The sequence below is a fragment of the Anastrepha obliqua genome, chromosome 1 (assembly GCF_027943255.1).
Source record: "Anastrepha obliqua isolate idAnaObli1 chromosome 1, idAnaObli1_1.0, whole genome shotgun sequence".
NCBI lineage: Eukaryota > Metazoa > Arthropoda > Insecta > Diptera > Tephritidae > Anastrepha > Anastrepha obliqua.
In genome coordinates, this window is record NC_072892.1 from 182,364,464 (window position 1) to 182,377,397 (window position 12,934).

The 12,934-nt window shown below is 38.6% G+C and overlaps 4 protein-coding genes across 11 annotated transcripts in view; 2 read left to right on the forward strand and 2 right to left on the reverse strand.

Annotated features, from left to right (window-relative positions):
* The first annotated feature begins 776 nt into the window (after window positions 1-776).
* On the forward strand, window positions 777-2,698 carry LOC129243073 (vacuolar-sorting protein SNF8). The gene is made up of 4 exons (XM_054880173.1): window positions 777-1,221; window positions 2,035-2,164; window positions 2,224-2,370; window positions 2,430-2,698. Exons 1-4 carry the CDS (start codon window positions 882-884, stop codon window positions 2,569-2,571), a joined length of 759 nt encoding a protein of 252 aa, XP_054736148.1. The 5' UTR covers window positions 777-881; the 3' UTR covers window positions 2,572-2,698.
* On the reverse strand, window positions 2,598-7,782 carry LOC129243045 (synaptonemal complex protein 1). 5 transcript variants are annotated; one of them, XR_008582237.1, is made up of 11 exons: window positions 7,700-7,765; window positions 7,544-7,640; window positions 7,214-7,405; window positions 7,038-7,151; window positions 5,568-5,724; window positions 3,972-4,351; window positions 3,773-3,913; window positions 3,633-3,697; window positions 3,515-3,580; window positions 3,110-3,418; window positions 2,598-2,994 (listed from the first exon to the last, which is right to left on the reverse strand). XR_008582237.1 is itself a non-coding variant. In XM_054880138.1 (10 exons), exons 1-10 carry the CDS (start codon window positions 7,741-7,743, stop codon window positions 2,949-2,951), a joined length of 1,278 nt encoding a protein of 425 aa, XP_054736113.1. In that variant the 5' UTR covers window positions 7,744-7,782; the 3' UTR covers window positions 2,598-2,948. The 5 variants fall into 5 exon arrangements, 4 of the variants coding, with proteins under 4 accessions (XP_054736113.1, XP_054736105.1, XP_054736092.1 ...); XM_054880138.1 differs by lacking the exon at window positions 3,110-3,418 and having other exon boundaries at window positions 7,544-7,616; window positions 7,700-7,782; XM_054880130.1 differs by lacking the exon at window positions 3,110-3,418 and having other exon boundaries at window positions 3,633-3,694.
* A 189-nt stretch (window positions 7,783-7,971) lies between these two features.
* LOC129243080 (protein chibby homolog 1) lies at window positions 7,972-8,354 on the forward strand. Its single transcript, XM_054880186.1, has one exon. It carries the CDS (start codon window positions 8,028-8,030, stop codon window positions 8,352-8,354), a length of 327 nt encoding a protein of 108 aa, XP_054736161.1. The 5' UTR covers window positions 7,972-8,027.
* A 40-nt stretch (window positions 8,355-8,394) lies between these two features.
* LOC129243028 (fl(2)d-associated complex component-like) overlaps window positions 8,395-12,934 on the reverse strand; it is a 28,264-nt gene continuing 23,724 nt past the window's right edge. For 2 of the 4 annotated variants that reach the window (XM_054880076.1, XM_054880101.1), the window contains exons 2-4: window positions 10,870-12,064; window positions 9,376-10,826; window positions 8,586-9,306 (exon numbers count right to left, since the gene is read on the reverse strand). In XM_054880076.1, the coding sequence (XP_054736051.1) occupies window positions 8,669-9,306; window positions 9,376-10,826; window positions 10,870-12,064 (3,284 nt within the window). In that variant the 3' untranslated portion in view covers window positions 8,586-8,668. Of the gene's footprint in view, window positions 8,558-8,585; window positions 9,307-9,375; window positions 10,827-10,869; window positions 12,065-12,934 lie in introns of those variants that run through there. The other 2 variants (XM_054880084.1, XM_054880092.1) reach the window with 2 other exon arrangements.

The following is a 12,934-nucleotide window of genomic DNA, read 5'->3' on the forward strand; positions in this document are numbered from 1 at the left end:
ATCACTTGGTGTGTCCAATTGGCGCCGGTTAGCACGAGAAAGAAACGACTGGCGCGCTTTGTTAAACTCGGCCAAAATCGTGTAATCGCGCCAATTAAGAAGAAGAAGAAGATGACCTCCGTTTAGTCCATTGTGGAACTCCTGTAACGCGGATGTAATTCTTGATTTAGGAACTATGATCAAATTATGGGAAAGATTTCCGTTTTCGCGTTCTTATACGCGAGGCAGAATTCCATTAATTCTAATTTAAAAAATGTTGCCTCTACCTAGAATAGATCTGCCTTGCTATTAACGTTCTCTGTATTGTGCATGATCAAGGATGACATAAATGATCCCAGTTCTCTGTGTCGTCAGAGCCCATGAATAAACAAACAAAAGGAAGGGGAATCAATTATTTGTGAAGAGCGAAAGCAATAAAAACAACCAAACACAAGAAATTATAAGCACACACACATACTTTCTTGCCACGACGTCTTCAGCAAACAAACTGCATTTGGAGGCTACATATTTTTTTATGTTTTCACAAATTAACTAAATCTCATAAGTCCCAATATTAACAGGCCATACACTGAATTTTCACAAACTTGTTATTTATCCTCTTTTTGTTTGTTTTGTATTGGAAAGGGAGCTTACGTCAGACTTGTCAAATCGTGAAAAAGAAATTAATTGTTTTGGCAAGGCGCCACCTATGGTTTTAATTCGCCTTTGATTTTACTGAGAATACTGTGGACCAAGGCAATCCACACATGAATTCGCCTTGCAACCAACTGACAATAATGCCTTGAGTTCCATAAAATAAAATGTAATTTGTCTGAAGTAAATATATGGTAGTCATAATAAATAGAATTTGAATCGGAGTTAATACAGAGTATATTGTAAATATGCGTCGACGTGCGGGTCTAGGTGCTATTCAACAGCAACAGTTAGCTGCTGAAAAGTACAAGAACAAGGGTACTGATATACAGGAATCGCAGTTTGAACAAATGTCTAAACAAATGGAAGTATTTCGTATTAAACTAGAGGAATTCGCTGTGAAGCACAAGCAAGATATCCGGAAAAACTCTCAGTTTCGTAAACAGTTCCAGGAAATGTGTGCAGCTATCGGAGTCGATCCACTTGCTACTGGCAAGGGCTTTTGGAGTGTCCTTGGAATGGGCGATTTTTATTACGAATTGGGTGTACAGGTAGTGGAAGTATGCTTGGCAGCAAATCATAAAACCGGTACATACACGTAACGAATTTAAAGAGAAAAAATAATCTTGATTAAGTATATTAAAAAACTCAAATTTGACTTGTTAAACCTAAATATTTGGTTCCTTTTCCTAAATGCTTCACTCACCAACAAACGAACAGTACTTGGGGACCGAAAAATTCATTCCTTGGTGCGATTTGCAATTCACTTTCTGAATTGATAAACCAATCGCTTTAATTTGAGTAATTGCAGGGCACTGCTTGTCTAAAACATTTTTCGTAGAAGCTAATGAAGTGATTAATTATATTTGAAAACAAAACTCGGATCCTTATAATGGTTTCAATATCTGCTGCAGCAGCATGTTATTAAAGGCAGTGCTTTATGTTTTTAGCGGCAACTTCACATACCTACAATAAATATGTACATATGTATATGTTTTGATCTGCATCGGCATCGTATCAAAATTTTACTTTGTCAGCAACACCTCAACTTTGTGTAACATTCAAAGCTAGAGAATGTATTTTGGCTGGAACCCATGTTAAAATCATAGAATTGACAAGAAGAGGGACTAATTAGGCTTAGTAATAAATTCCAAACCCTGAAAATTATATGGTTTCCTTGAATTTTGTATTTAACCGGGACTCAAAAATGTAATATTGCTGTTGTCGATTGTTTCCTAATCACGTCCTAGATCGAAAAACTAAAACAAAAGAGTAAAGACTGGATGCTATAATGATGTGGATATTTTTATTAATGGTATCCTGTTTTTAATGATCTTAAGTACATTTATGTGGGAAATACTGAAAAGTGGTTAATAATTCTAACCTATTCGATTTTTAAAGGAGGTTTAATGGGATTGAGTGAGTTACGTAGGCGTCTCATAGCTGCTCGTGGTCAAAGTTCAGTACATCAGGAAATAACGGATGAAGACATTTTAATGGCCGCAAAAAAGTTAAGCATTTTTGGAAATGGGTAAGTGTTTTCTGATGCATATTATTTGAATTAAATAACCATAACCTAAACTTTAACAGATTTGTGGTTCATAAAGTAGCTAAAGGAAAATACATGGTGCAATCGATACCAGGGGAGTTGAGTATGGAAGAATCCAAAATACTGACGGCTGCTTCTAATACAGAAAAGGGCTACGTAACACTTCAAATGATTATTGAGCAGCTCGGGTAAGGTTAAAAAGTTCCTTCCTTTTCTAAATTTCTAAAGTTAAATGTTTGACCTACAGATGGAATGAATTTCGAGCTAAACAGGCGCTTGATAAAACAATAAGTGAAGGCTTGTGTTGGATAGACGAACAAAATGGAGAATGTAGTTACTGGTTTCCAAGTTTATTTCCCGGTCGATATGCACATGCGTCTGATTTGTGAAGCATGCCTCCAAATGCTCATAAGTGTATATGTACATGTAACATTTATTTTATATATTTTAATACGTATAAAAAATATGGATTATTACAATACTACTAAAACATAAGTATAATGAATCACAACCAAAGACACGTTTTTTTGCAGACGTACAAATTTGTTAGCAATATAATGTTGTTGTAGCAGTTCATTAACCCCTTCCAGTGTGGTGTAGATACCAATCGTCACGACTCAGGAAACATGCTGTTTCGACGGGTTGGGTCCAGAGGGGGCGGGGTGTTAGGTGAGTGGTACTTATATTAATCATCGTCGGTGCTTTTATGATTAAATATCCTGATTTTCAGCCTTAAGTTTCGCATTTTGAGTTTGTAGATATAGATTTAAATTTCAATTTTGTTTATTAAATCTGACAGTGCATTTCGGTACCTAAAAATACAGTTATTTTGTTTATTATGTTTCATATTTACTTTACTAAAATAACTTAGTATATGTATGTGGTATTGTATTGACAGCCCTATTCCTACGCAATTTCAGAACTCACCGTAATAACAATTGTTATAAGAATAACAGTAGCCCTAATTATGTATGCTCAAGTAAATCCGAAAGCTTAATTGCTGACAATTGTCTGTATTTTTGTTGTGAGGTTTGAGGATGTGACAACGCTAAAATATATTTATATTCTGCACTCATAAATGGAATTCGTGGCTTAACGCTGCGTTTGCATAAATTTTCAATTGCGAAGATCCAATTGCGTTAAACAATTGGTCGCATATGTATATTTTATAAATATACACTTCAATACATATATTACAATTTCTCAAATTTGTTGCAATTCAATACAAGGAATTCACTAAATATAATATGAAAATAGTATAATATGAAATATAAATGTATAACAAAAGAGGATAGGGAAATTGGGGCTGTAAGTTAATTTTTGAACGCTTACTTTTCTTTCAGTTTCCGATTTGTTTGAACATAATGTTGTATTTCTTGCTCAGTTTCCTCAGCACGTCTGGATAATAAACATAAATGCCTTGCTTTAACAATAATATTTAACTCATTACCTCATTAATAATTTTTGTTCTTTGAGTAAACAATCTTGCGTGCTTATTTTCACCTCCATTTCCTCCTTTAAAAAATCAATGAAATCAATAAATATTTCGTGAGCATTATTAATTTTTAATGCATGTTGTCATTAACGTACCAACGCTTTAACAGCACTCTCCAATTGTTGCGTTAGTATTTCGATCTCCTCCATACTGGATTTGTGTTTTTGTTGGAGCCTATTGCAGCGTGTCTCCAGAATTTGATTTATTTTCTTCTGCTGTTGGATTTCCTCCTTCATCTGGTTATAAATCACAAGTAGTCAAACGATAACTCTTTTTATGGTCTTTGCAATTTACCTGCATTTGGGTTTCTAATAGGAAGCGCTCTTTTTCACAAAATTTCCTACGCAAGTCTTCCATATCCTTTTCTACCTTTTTCGCCGCTTCGTCCATCACTTGACCAATGGTAGATGCCAAATTATCGCATTCCTCTTTAACAACTTGCTCCCGCTTCTGTGCATCTTCTTTATCTGCCACTGCTGCTTCAGCAATCGACAAGGCTTCTTGCACCTTTTGCAGGGCACATTTTTCCCGCTCGTAGCGTTCTTCAATTGCACTTTTTGCCATTTTTAGTGATATTTGTAATTCCTTCGTTTGACGTGTTGATTCATTAAGTTTGGCTTTGAGTTTTTCTATTGTGGCAGTGGTAACTTCATTACTTAAAGAACGTGCTTTTTCTTTTAAGGAGAAAACAAATCTTAATATAATTAATTAATCGTAATAAGTCGGTAAAAATATCGCATAATATAAAAGAACAAAGAAAATTATAAAATTTGTCCCGCAGTAGTTGGATGCGAAATCGTTCCATAATCATGCAAATGTTATATAAAAATCTCCACGTTGTTATTGTTGTTGTTGTAGCAGTATACTTAACCCTGTTAGTGTAGTGTAAATCACCGGTCGTCTTCGTCTCGCTCGTCTAACGGTAGGCCCAGGAAACGAGCTATTTCGACAGGTTGGGTCCAGAGGGAGAGGGGTGTTCGATGAGTGGGTTTGATAGGGCAAGGTGAAAAGGTGGTTAGTGTCGTGCGGGGTGCCTTCACATGCTGGGCATATGTTTAGTATGTCGAATCAATTCTGGAAAAGTAGGAGTTTAACCTGCTACAGTGTCCAGAACGTAATTGTGCCAAGCTTACGCGGGCCTCTCGGGGAAGCTGGAGGTCTTCGTCTGCAATGGATGAACGGCATTCGGGGGCCGGGAGCTTTAGAAGGTGGTAAGTGTCTCCCGATGAATGTCGTTTATTGTCTGTCTGTACACTGTCTGGCCCAGTAATTGTCGATCAGTTTTGTCTTGGATCTCGTCGGCATAATTGTTGAGGTGCCTCCTGACGTGGCTGGGAGGCAGTTCGGGGTCAAGCAGGTGTCTGCATGGGTGGGACCTACGGTAGCACCCTAACAGAAACTGCTTGCTAAACACAGTGAGCATCTGAGCCTCGTCGTGTAGGTGTTGAAGTGGGGACATCAGTAGACATCCTGTCGCAGTCCGAATGGCAGAATGGCATTGTTTTGACCAGTCTAAAGCTTCTGAACTATTTGTCAAATCACTTGCTTCATTCAGTGAGAGAGAAGCAGCACGCATTTTTGTGGTATAACGCACCTCACAAACATGTGCTACTGTACCAACCTCAAAACCGGTCTGTATGTACATATTGACATAAATATATACATATTTATATATTTACATAAATGGTGTTTAATTGCAACTGCAACTGCGGAAGTAAACTCTTACTTCCGTGCCCATTGAAAACTGTTTTAGACCGCCTGAGGCGCCTGTTGTGATTTTTAGGATTACCAAGGCTCGCAATATACACTTATATAACTAATCACCATATAATATCCAACTTACGTATTAAATAATCAACAATAAAAACTGGCATTGGCCGGTCAGCATACCTTCCAAAGTTTTTTCGAAGTTTTTAATGTGATCGTTCAGCTGTTTCTTTTGCTGTAATAGTTTTTCGATGATTCGAGATTGTTTTTTAATTTCAGTATCTTGAGTTTGGATGGTACTTTCGAGCAATTTCATGGTAGTGTAATATTTTTGCTTGATCTGAAATATACAAAGATTTGTCAACAATTATTCTTCTTACTGTGATTTACATTCATGTGTATGTACGTGCGTGTATTAACACATAATACAAATATAAAAGTATGCATCCAGCGAGGAAATAATATTAAGAGATTCCTTCTTTAAGCTTATTAATTTTTTGTTGTTGCATGCATTTTTTAAAAGGCTTAATAACAAAGTCTCTCGAAACCCCTTTGGAGATAAAAAACTAGGCGTCACTTTTGAAGGACCCATTATATTATGCATTTCTGGTTTTATGGTGCACGAAACAGCAAAATTATAGAAAGTTTGAAAATATTTTTTCTAATTGCGGTCGCCCTCGGCAGGCAAGAACTTTTCATGTTTAGTTTGCTGTAGAGTCCACTTACTCACTGCACAAGCTTACAAACATTATTTTTTCTAACTTATATTTTACATGTATGTAGCTTCAGAGCTAATATCGAGTGAGAAATTATCTGAAATCTGAAGAGTAAATCGGACTAATGCTATATCTACAATTGATGGATAAATTTTAAGATCGCGTATTTCAGAGCGTCAGATAAAAACGTTTGGCTGATAAGCCAACTATTTGTATAAGTTTTTCAGTGAAATGGATATAGAGCCGCGGCTTCGCTGGCTAAGTCATGTTGTGCACATGGATGCGAACCCTACAACCGTTAAAGTAGCCGATGCAGTGCCTGCTCGTGTAGAAGGCCAAGATGAAGACCTCATGTGTGTTGGAACAATTAAAAAAATAATAATTTAATAAACAAAATATAGAGCGAATTGGTTAGATTTTTGTTTTGTGAGTTAAATTTCTGTATTTTGATAAGAAAAAAACGGCGGCCGCCGGAGCCGAATAGGTTGGTGCGTGATTACCATTCGGAATTCACAGAGAGAACGTTGGTTCGAATCTCGGTGAAACATCAAAATTAAGAAAAACATTTTTCTAATTGCGGTCGCCCCTCGGCAGGCAATGGCAAACCTCCGAGTGTATTTCTGCCATGAGAAAGCTCCTTATAAAATATCCGCCGTTCGGAGTCGGGTGTACGCGCCAATTATATACATATATGTAATAATCTTATGAAGAAAACATTAACTACATCTCTGGATTGGTAATTTTACATATATGTACATATACGAGGTAGGAACTTACGCACGTATACACCATCGATACTTTAGTAAACACATAAATACAGGTATGTATGTAAAGCAATCGACATTAATTAGCATGGGTCAAAAAAATAAAGAAATGGTTGATATTCCACGCTAACTCGTTATTATCAACAGATAAAATGGCAATTTCTTGTGCTTACCTCAGTAACGTTGCTTGATTTGCATAAATGATTTCTATAATTTTGTATTTCATTTTTGAGATTTTGTATTGTTTTTTGTGAGATATCATTTAGTGACCGCAATTCACGGTTTTCCTGAAACGATAATCGTACGTCAGTGCGTTAGTACATATAACGGTTCCTTAATCTTAACATACCGTTTCTAAAGAGTCAATTTGCTTTTTAACATTCAATAACGCGTCGTTCGTAAATCTTTCCCTCGTGGCATCATCTCTGGAGTCCTCCGTTATTTTATTAGTGGTTGTTTTAAGAACGTCCAGTTTAGTGTTTATTGTTTGATTCTCAGCCAATATTTCCTCGATTTTGTTTCTTAATTGATGTTGCTCATTCTGCATGCAGGATCCCCGATTGCATTTGTCAGGTTAAAATGGTAAGAGAAAAATGTAATTTAAACGCAATCATATATGCATATGTATGTATGTTTGTTGAAAGTATTGATATCACAGCGCCGTGTTTGACATACATACCTTAAAAAGCTCCAAGTCAGTTTGTGTTTGACTGATTAAATTTTCACAGGTAGTCTTGATTTCCGCTAAATGCCTGAAACATTGTATATGACAATCACTAAAAAAGGTGTTTCAATTGAAATTTACGTTCAATAAATGTATGGATCCATTACTTACAGATACTCGTCCAATGCCGCAACATCATTTTTACCATGCGGCATTCTGGCGCATGCAAATGAAAAAGTTTGGAAAAGCGAGGAAGTACTTTGATTATCATTCGAATGTTTATACGCGATTAAGAACTTAGGCAAACGACTTCCTTATTCCGTATGTGGGGGCAAAGCCTCTACCTACCCAGGTTGAACCATAAACATAAGCAACCCTAAAGGAGCGACTGTTTTGATTTTTCCTAACCGCGTCGTTATGGTAACGTACTGCGGTATACATTCTAACTTTACTAGTGAGTAAATAGTTAGTAATAATTCGTCACATTTTACAATAAGTCATGCCGCTTTTTATGAAAAAATTTGAAACAAAACCCATACCAGCTCGCTCGGCCCGCTGTAATATTAGCTGTCCGGCCATAAGTGAGGACATAGATGATTTTCAGAATATTTCACTTAATTTGGGCAATAAAGAGTTGCGCTTCGCCGATGGTATTTGGATACATTCTACGCGTAAATCGGACACTGATAACATCGTACGCTTGAATCGGCGTTTGAAAACTCTTGAAGAGGAGAACAATATGTGCAATTTAAAAATGGAAATCTTCTTAGACCTGTTGGCTGAGCAAACAAATGAATTGAATGCTCTTAAGTCGAGAGATAAATAAATTTTGTTGTTGTTTTTTTACCTGTATGGTGTATAAGAGTTACAAATCTTGTTTCAGTATCATCATTTACCACACGTAAGTATGTATTCGGCGTCTACATATGCATGTATGTATTAGGAGGTGAGTGAATAGGAGCAGTTTGATGACAGCAGGTATACCATGAATGGACTGGCGAATAATGTTTCTGATTTGATCGTTACTGTCTAGTCGATTATAAATGTTAAACATAAATTTGAGTTTACTATATTTTGAACTTTATTTTATACCGGAAAACACAATTTTGCTGACATATGTATGTATACGATTATGATATTTTATTTAACTTCTAATGTGCGTTGAAAAGCCGCCAAAGCCCTTGCTTTGATTTTGGCATTAATAGGCACAGGGAGCGAGAAACCATACTCACGTGCCGGTAAATTGCACATCTGCCGACGTAATTTTAAGTCTTGCCGAGCGCTTAGAGCACGACTATGTGCACCACAAGCATTTAATATTAGCTTCTGTCGTTCCAAACGCTGCATACGCTCGCCTACCTGCAAACAAGCTAGTGACTGCAAACGCTCTAAGTTAAATGAAATGTCGTCTATTTCATCCACCGACTTTTGTGGGACCGTTTCCTCTTTTATATTGGGAGAAGAATTAGTATTTTTTAGATCCTCTTTAGTACCACATTTGCTTTCAGCCACATCGCTTGTTTTTAAATCGGTGGTTTTTTGGTTTATTTCTTTTAATTCTTCGGCCAGCTTCTGCTTAGATTCATTTAATAATTGTTGAGCGTAGTTTTCTCCTGCCATACACAGTGAAATTCCCATTTCTAGAATGATACGATGTGGTTGCCACTTCTGTTTTGCTGTAGTTAGTTGTTCGGTTGCTCCAGGAGCAGCATTTTCAGCTTGAAGCTTCGTCTCCGCAATTAGAGATGCCCAGTCAACACCTAAGGCATCGCCAACTCCTGCAAAACATAAATTACGGATATATGTAATTATTTAAAAATGTGCATATAAGAAGACACTATACGAACCTTTATTTCGAGAATCTTCCTCCAGTTCTCCGTCTGAAATTTCTTCAAAATCGAGCATTTCATCATCATCATGCTTGTCATCCACAATACCAGCGTCGTCATTCGCACGCATAAAATCCTCTTGTTCCGAAATACCATCAACTTTTATGGTGGAGTCGTCATCTGTTTCTGTCCGAGACTTTTTCTCCCCTTTGTTGAGAATATCATCATCGCTATCGCTAATTTCACTTAGCTCACCACTAGCTCTTCCGTCATTGACTATGGGATTGGCTAGTACTGAGAAGTTATCACACTTTTTAAAAGTGGTCCCATCCAATTTTTTATTACCATCAGTCTCGTGCAAAAGCTCGCCAGATTCCGGCTTGTCGTCAATAATAAATGGTTCATTTTGTTGTCGTATTAGATTGGTAGCTTGCCCCAGTATGCTTGGATTTGTGGTGGCATTTGCAGCACTTTGCGCTGCTGCTTTAGCGGCTGCAACAGCTGTGCTCGCCGCTGCTACAGCACTTGCTTGGGCAGCTGCTTTGGCGGCCGCGACCGCAGCATGCTGTTTCTTAATTAGGTTTGGATTTGTATAAGTCATTTTGCTTTTGTTGGGAAATCTTGGGTTACCGCCAAGAAAACCTGCTACGGGCGGTTGAACGGGCAGTGTCATTAGCGGTGGTGGATGCATTCTGAGTCCTTGCGCATTCCGATCTGCGTGGTCTGGGCCCACTGCGCCACCACCTCCTCTTCGAAAATTTCGTCCGCCACGCTCGCTGCGATGGTGATGTAGGGAAGCGGTCACATTTCCTCCGCTACCACCGCTGCCAACCCGTTGCATGGTTTCCTCATCGTCGCGCCATTCATTTTGCCAACGCCGATCTAATCCTTCCTGGCGAGGAGGTGCTATTGGTTTCTCACGTTTTGGTGGTATCTCCAGATGATCATGATCCCCCCATGCATCGCGTTGTCCCGAACTTATACCAAAACTAGATCCATCTGCCTTACTTATATTAGGTACTACATTTTTCTGTACCTCATCTGTATCCCAATCAGGCTCTGAGAGGGCTCGCTGTTCACGTGGTGCCAGTTTTGGAGGCCCTGAATTAGGGCCGCCACCTATTATGGCTGCGTTCCTTTTCGGACCACCTACAAAACCGCCACGACCAGTTATTGGAGGAGTGTCATTCCACTCCTGTTCCCTGCTAGCATCCCATTCACCTTTCCATTCCTCGCGCACACGTTCCCTATTCCTAATCAAACGCTCTCTTTCATCAGGATAAATAAGCTCGTGCTCCATTTCTCGAAAATTGCGAGGATCCCGGTTATCTCGTTGGTCTCTGGCTTCGCGTAAATCATGAATTTCTCGTTCTCGTATTTCGCGAGGCCAAGCGTTCTCTCGCTCTCGTCCATGATGCGCTTCTTCAATATAAGCTCGGTTGTAAACCCTTAGAGAAATGGAGTTTATGCTAAAATAAATAGTTGAGGCATGTTCATGTAGATTATACATACCTATCCCGATCTTCCTCGGGGTAAACATCCCTTGGGTCCCTCAATCGTGCGGAGTAATGTTCACCTACTGGGCTCAATTCGCGTCGCCGTGCCGGTAAATATTCACGTTCACGTCGCAAATCGTCCCGGTTAAGCAAAGTACGTCTTTCGGCTTCCATATATTCTCGTTCTCTTTCATAGGCATCTAATTCACGTTTTGACATATGGCGGGATCTCTCAATAGCTTCCAAGGACCGCTCACGACTATTATAACCACGAGATGCTGCCATAGCCAGTTCTCTTTCTGCGGGTCGTGGCAATAATCGTTCTCCACGTTCACCACTTATCCCAACATATTTTTTTTCCTCCTCCTCCCTTCGTAGTTTTTCCCTAGCCAAACGTTCCCTTTCACGTTGGCGTTCTTGACAGCGTGCTAAAGCCTCAGCCCGCTCTTTATCTCGTGCAGCTTCACGTTCAGCACGTTCCCGTTCACGATCTCGTCTTTCTCGTTCTCTTACCAACTCTTCATGTCGCATTTTGTGATCATGCCGTTGTCGCTCAGCTGTGGGCGAAGGTGTTCGTTCGCGAGTTCGAGTCTGAATTATAATCTTCTCGCGTGACATCATCGTATGATGCATACGAGGTGGGCTCTTCTGGCGTTTTATGTCCTGGTGAATACGAATTTTCGTTATTTTGGTAGGTGAACGCGACCCTGTGCGATGATGGTCCCGCTCGCGTTCCCTTTCTCTTGCAACAGCAGCGCGATGTTTTTCACGCTCACGTTCCCTTCGCTCTTTGCTTGCAGCACGTTGATGCTTACGTTCTGCAAGTTTTTTCAATTTCGCCTGTGTGGTGGGTGAAAGCGATCTGTGGCCGATATGACCGCTTAAAGCTGCAGCAGCGGCAGCGGCCCTTTTCTTTAATTTAGCTTCTTTTAATTTGCGTTTGAGATGAATACGTTTGGCCTCAAGCTTTTTTTGGCAATGCTCACGCTTTTCCCGCTTTCTTCGTTCTTCTGTAGAAGAGCTACTGGACCGACGTGAGGTGCCAGCAGTAGTTTGGCGAGCCTTTTTTCGTCGATGCCGTTCGCTGTCTGAACTTGAATATGAACTTCCAGAAGAATCAGACTCAGAGCTGCTGGAACTATCAGAACTGGATTGCTGCCTGGATTTCTTATAACGCCGCAGCGACTCTTTAGATCGCTTATCCATGTTTCCTATGCAATTGATAAATTATTACAAATTGTACTGTCTTGTATTTCTTTTTTGTGGTTTAGGGTGTTTCAATGGTTCTGATGAAAGATTGAAGACTTATTTGGCCAACTTAAGAGCTATAACGCCAACTCCAAATAAATGAAAAAATCTGTCTTGTATTTACGCAGGCGACTTTATTTTTCGTGTGACACTTGTTTGCCAGATTGACCGAATTGTAATATAAAATTAAACGATTCGCTCAAACACTAAACCCAAAAAGTCTGGTAGCACTGGAACTAATGTTCCCAAAACATTAAGGCCTTTCTACATACAGACAATTACATTACATACATTAGACAATAAACTAGGTCTAATTCTATTTTGTGATACCAGCCAATTTCGAAACGCCATAAAAAATTAATATTTTTATTAACGCTGAAGTTTCGCGACCTGACTAGCAACAATAGTTAACCAGACACCAAAACACAAATAAAAAACATGTAGCCTTGATGACAGCAAGAAAGAGCACGTTATAGTGCGCACACTGATCGACGTATCGAAGTCCCTTATAATACGTTCACACATAAGTAGATGATCTATTTTTTCGTGCTTAACTCCCAATCCGTAATAATCTTAGATTATAAAATAATCCTATTTTCTGTGTAATAAATCATTATTTTTACGAGTGTAAAGAAAAACGTCAAAGTAAAAACTAAATAAAATGGATGCCGGAGATGCTGGAGAAAACAGGCCTGTAGATATAATTCTAATAAAATGTTTGTTAGGTATTATTAACTGTACACTTATATAACAGAAAAAAAGCGTTTGTCTTCTTATTATTATTATAAAATGTATGTAATATCGAATTTCGTATGCCATAATTTTTTGACACC

Bases quoted from the DNA above. Each gene is read 5' to 3' on its own strand.
- LOC129243073 (XM_054880173.1), top strand. From the start codon at position 882: ATGCGTCGACGTGCGGGTCTAGGTGCTATTCAACAGCAACAGTTAGCT. The intron at 1,222-2,034 runs GTACATACACGT...CGATTTTTAAAG, and splicing joins GGCAGCAAATCATAAAACCG to GAGGTTTAATGGGATTGAGT. The intron at 2,165-2,223 runs GTAAGTGTTTTC...AAACTTTAACAG, and splicing joins TTAAGCATTTTTGGAAATGG to ATTTGTGGTTCATAAAGTAG.
- LOC129243045 (XM_054880117.1), bottom strand. From the start codon at position 7,743: ATGCCGCATGGTAAAAATGATGTTGCGGCATTGGACGAGTATCT. The intron at 7,406-7,543 runs GTATGTATGTCA...TCCTGCATGCAG, and splicing joins CTGACTTGGAGCTTTTTAAG to AATGAGCAACATCAATTAAG. The intron at 7,152-7,213 runs GTATGTTAAGAT...TTATCGTTTCAG, and splicing joins AAATTGACTCTTTAGAAACG to GAAAACCGTGAATTGCGGTC.
- LOC129243080 (XM_054880186.1), top strand. From the start codon at position 8,028: ATGCCGCTTTTTATGAAAAAATTTGAAACAAAACCCATACCAGCTCGC.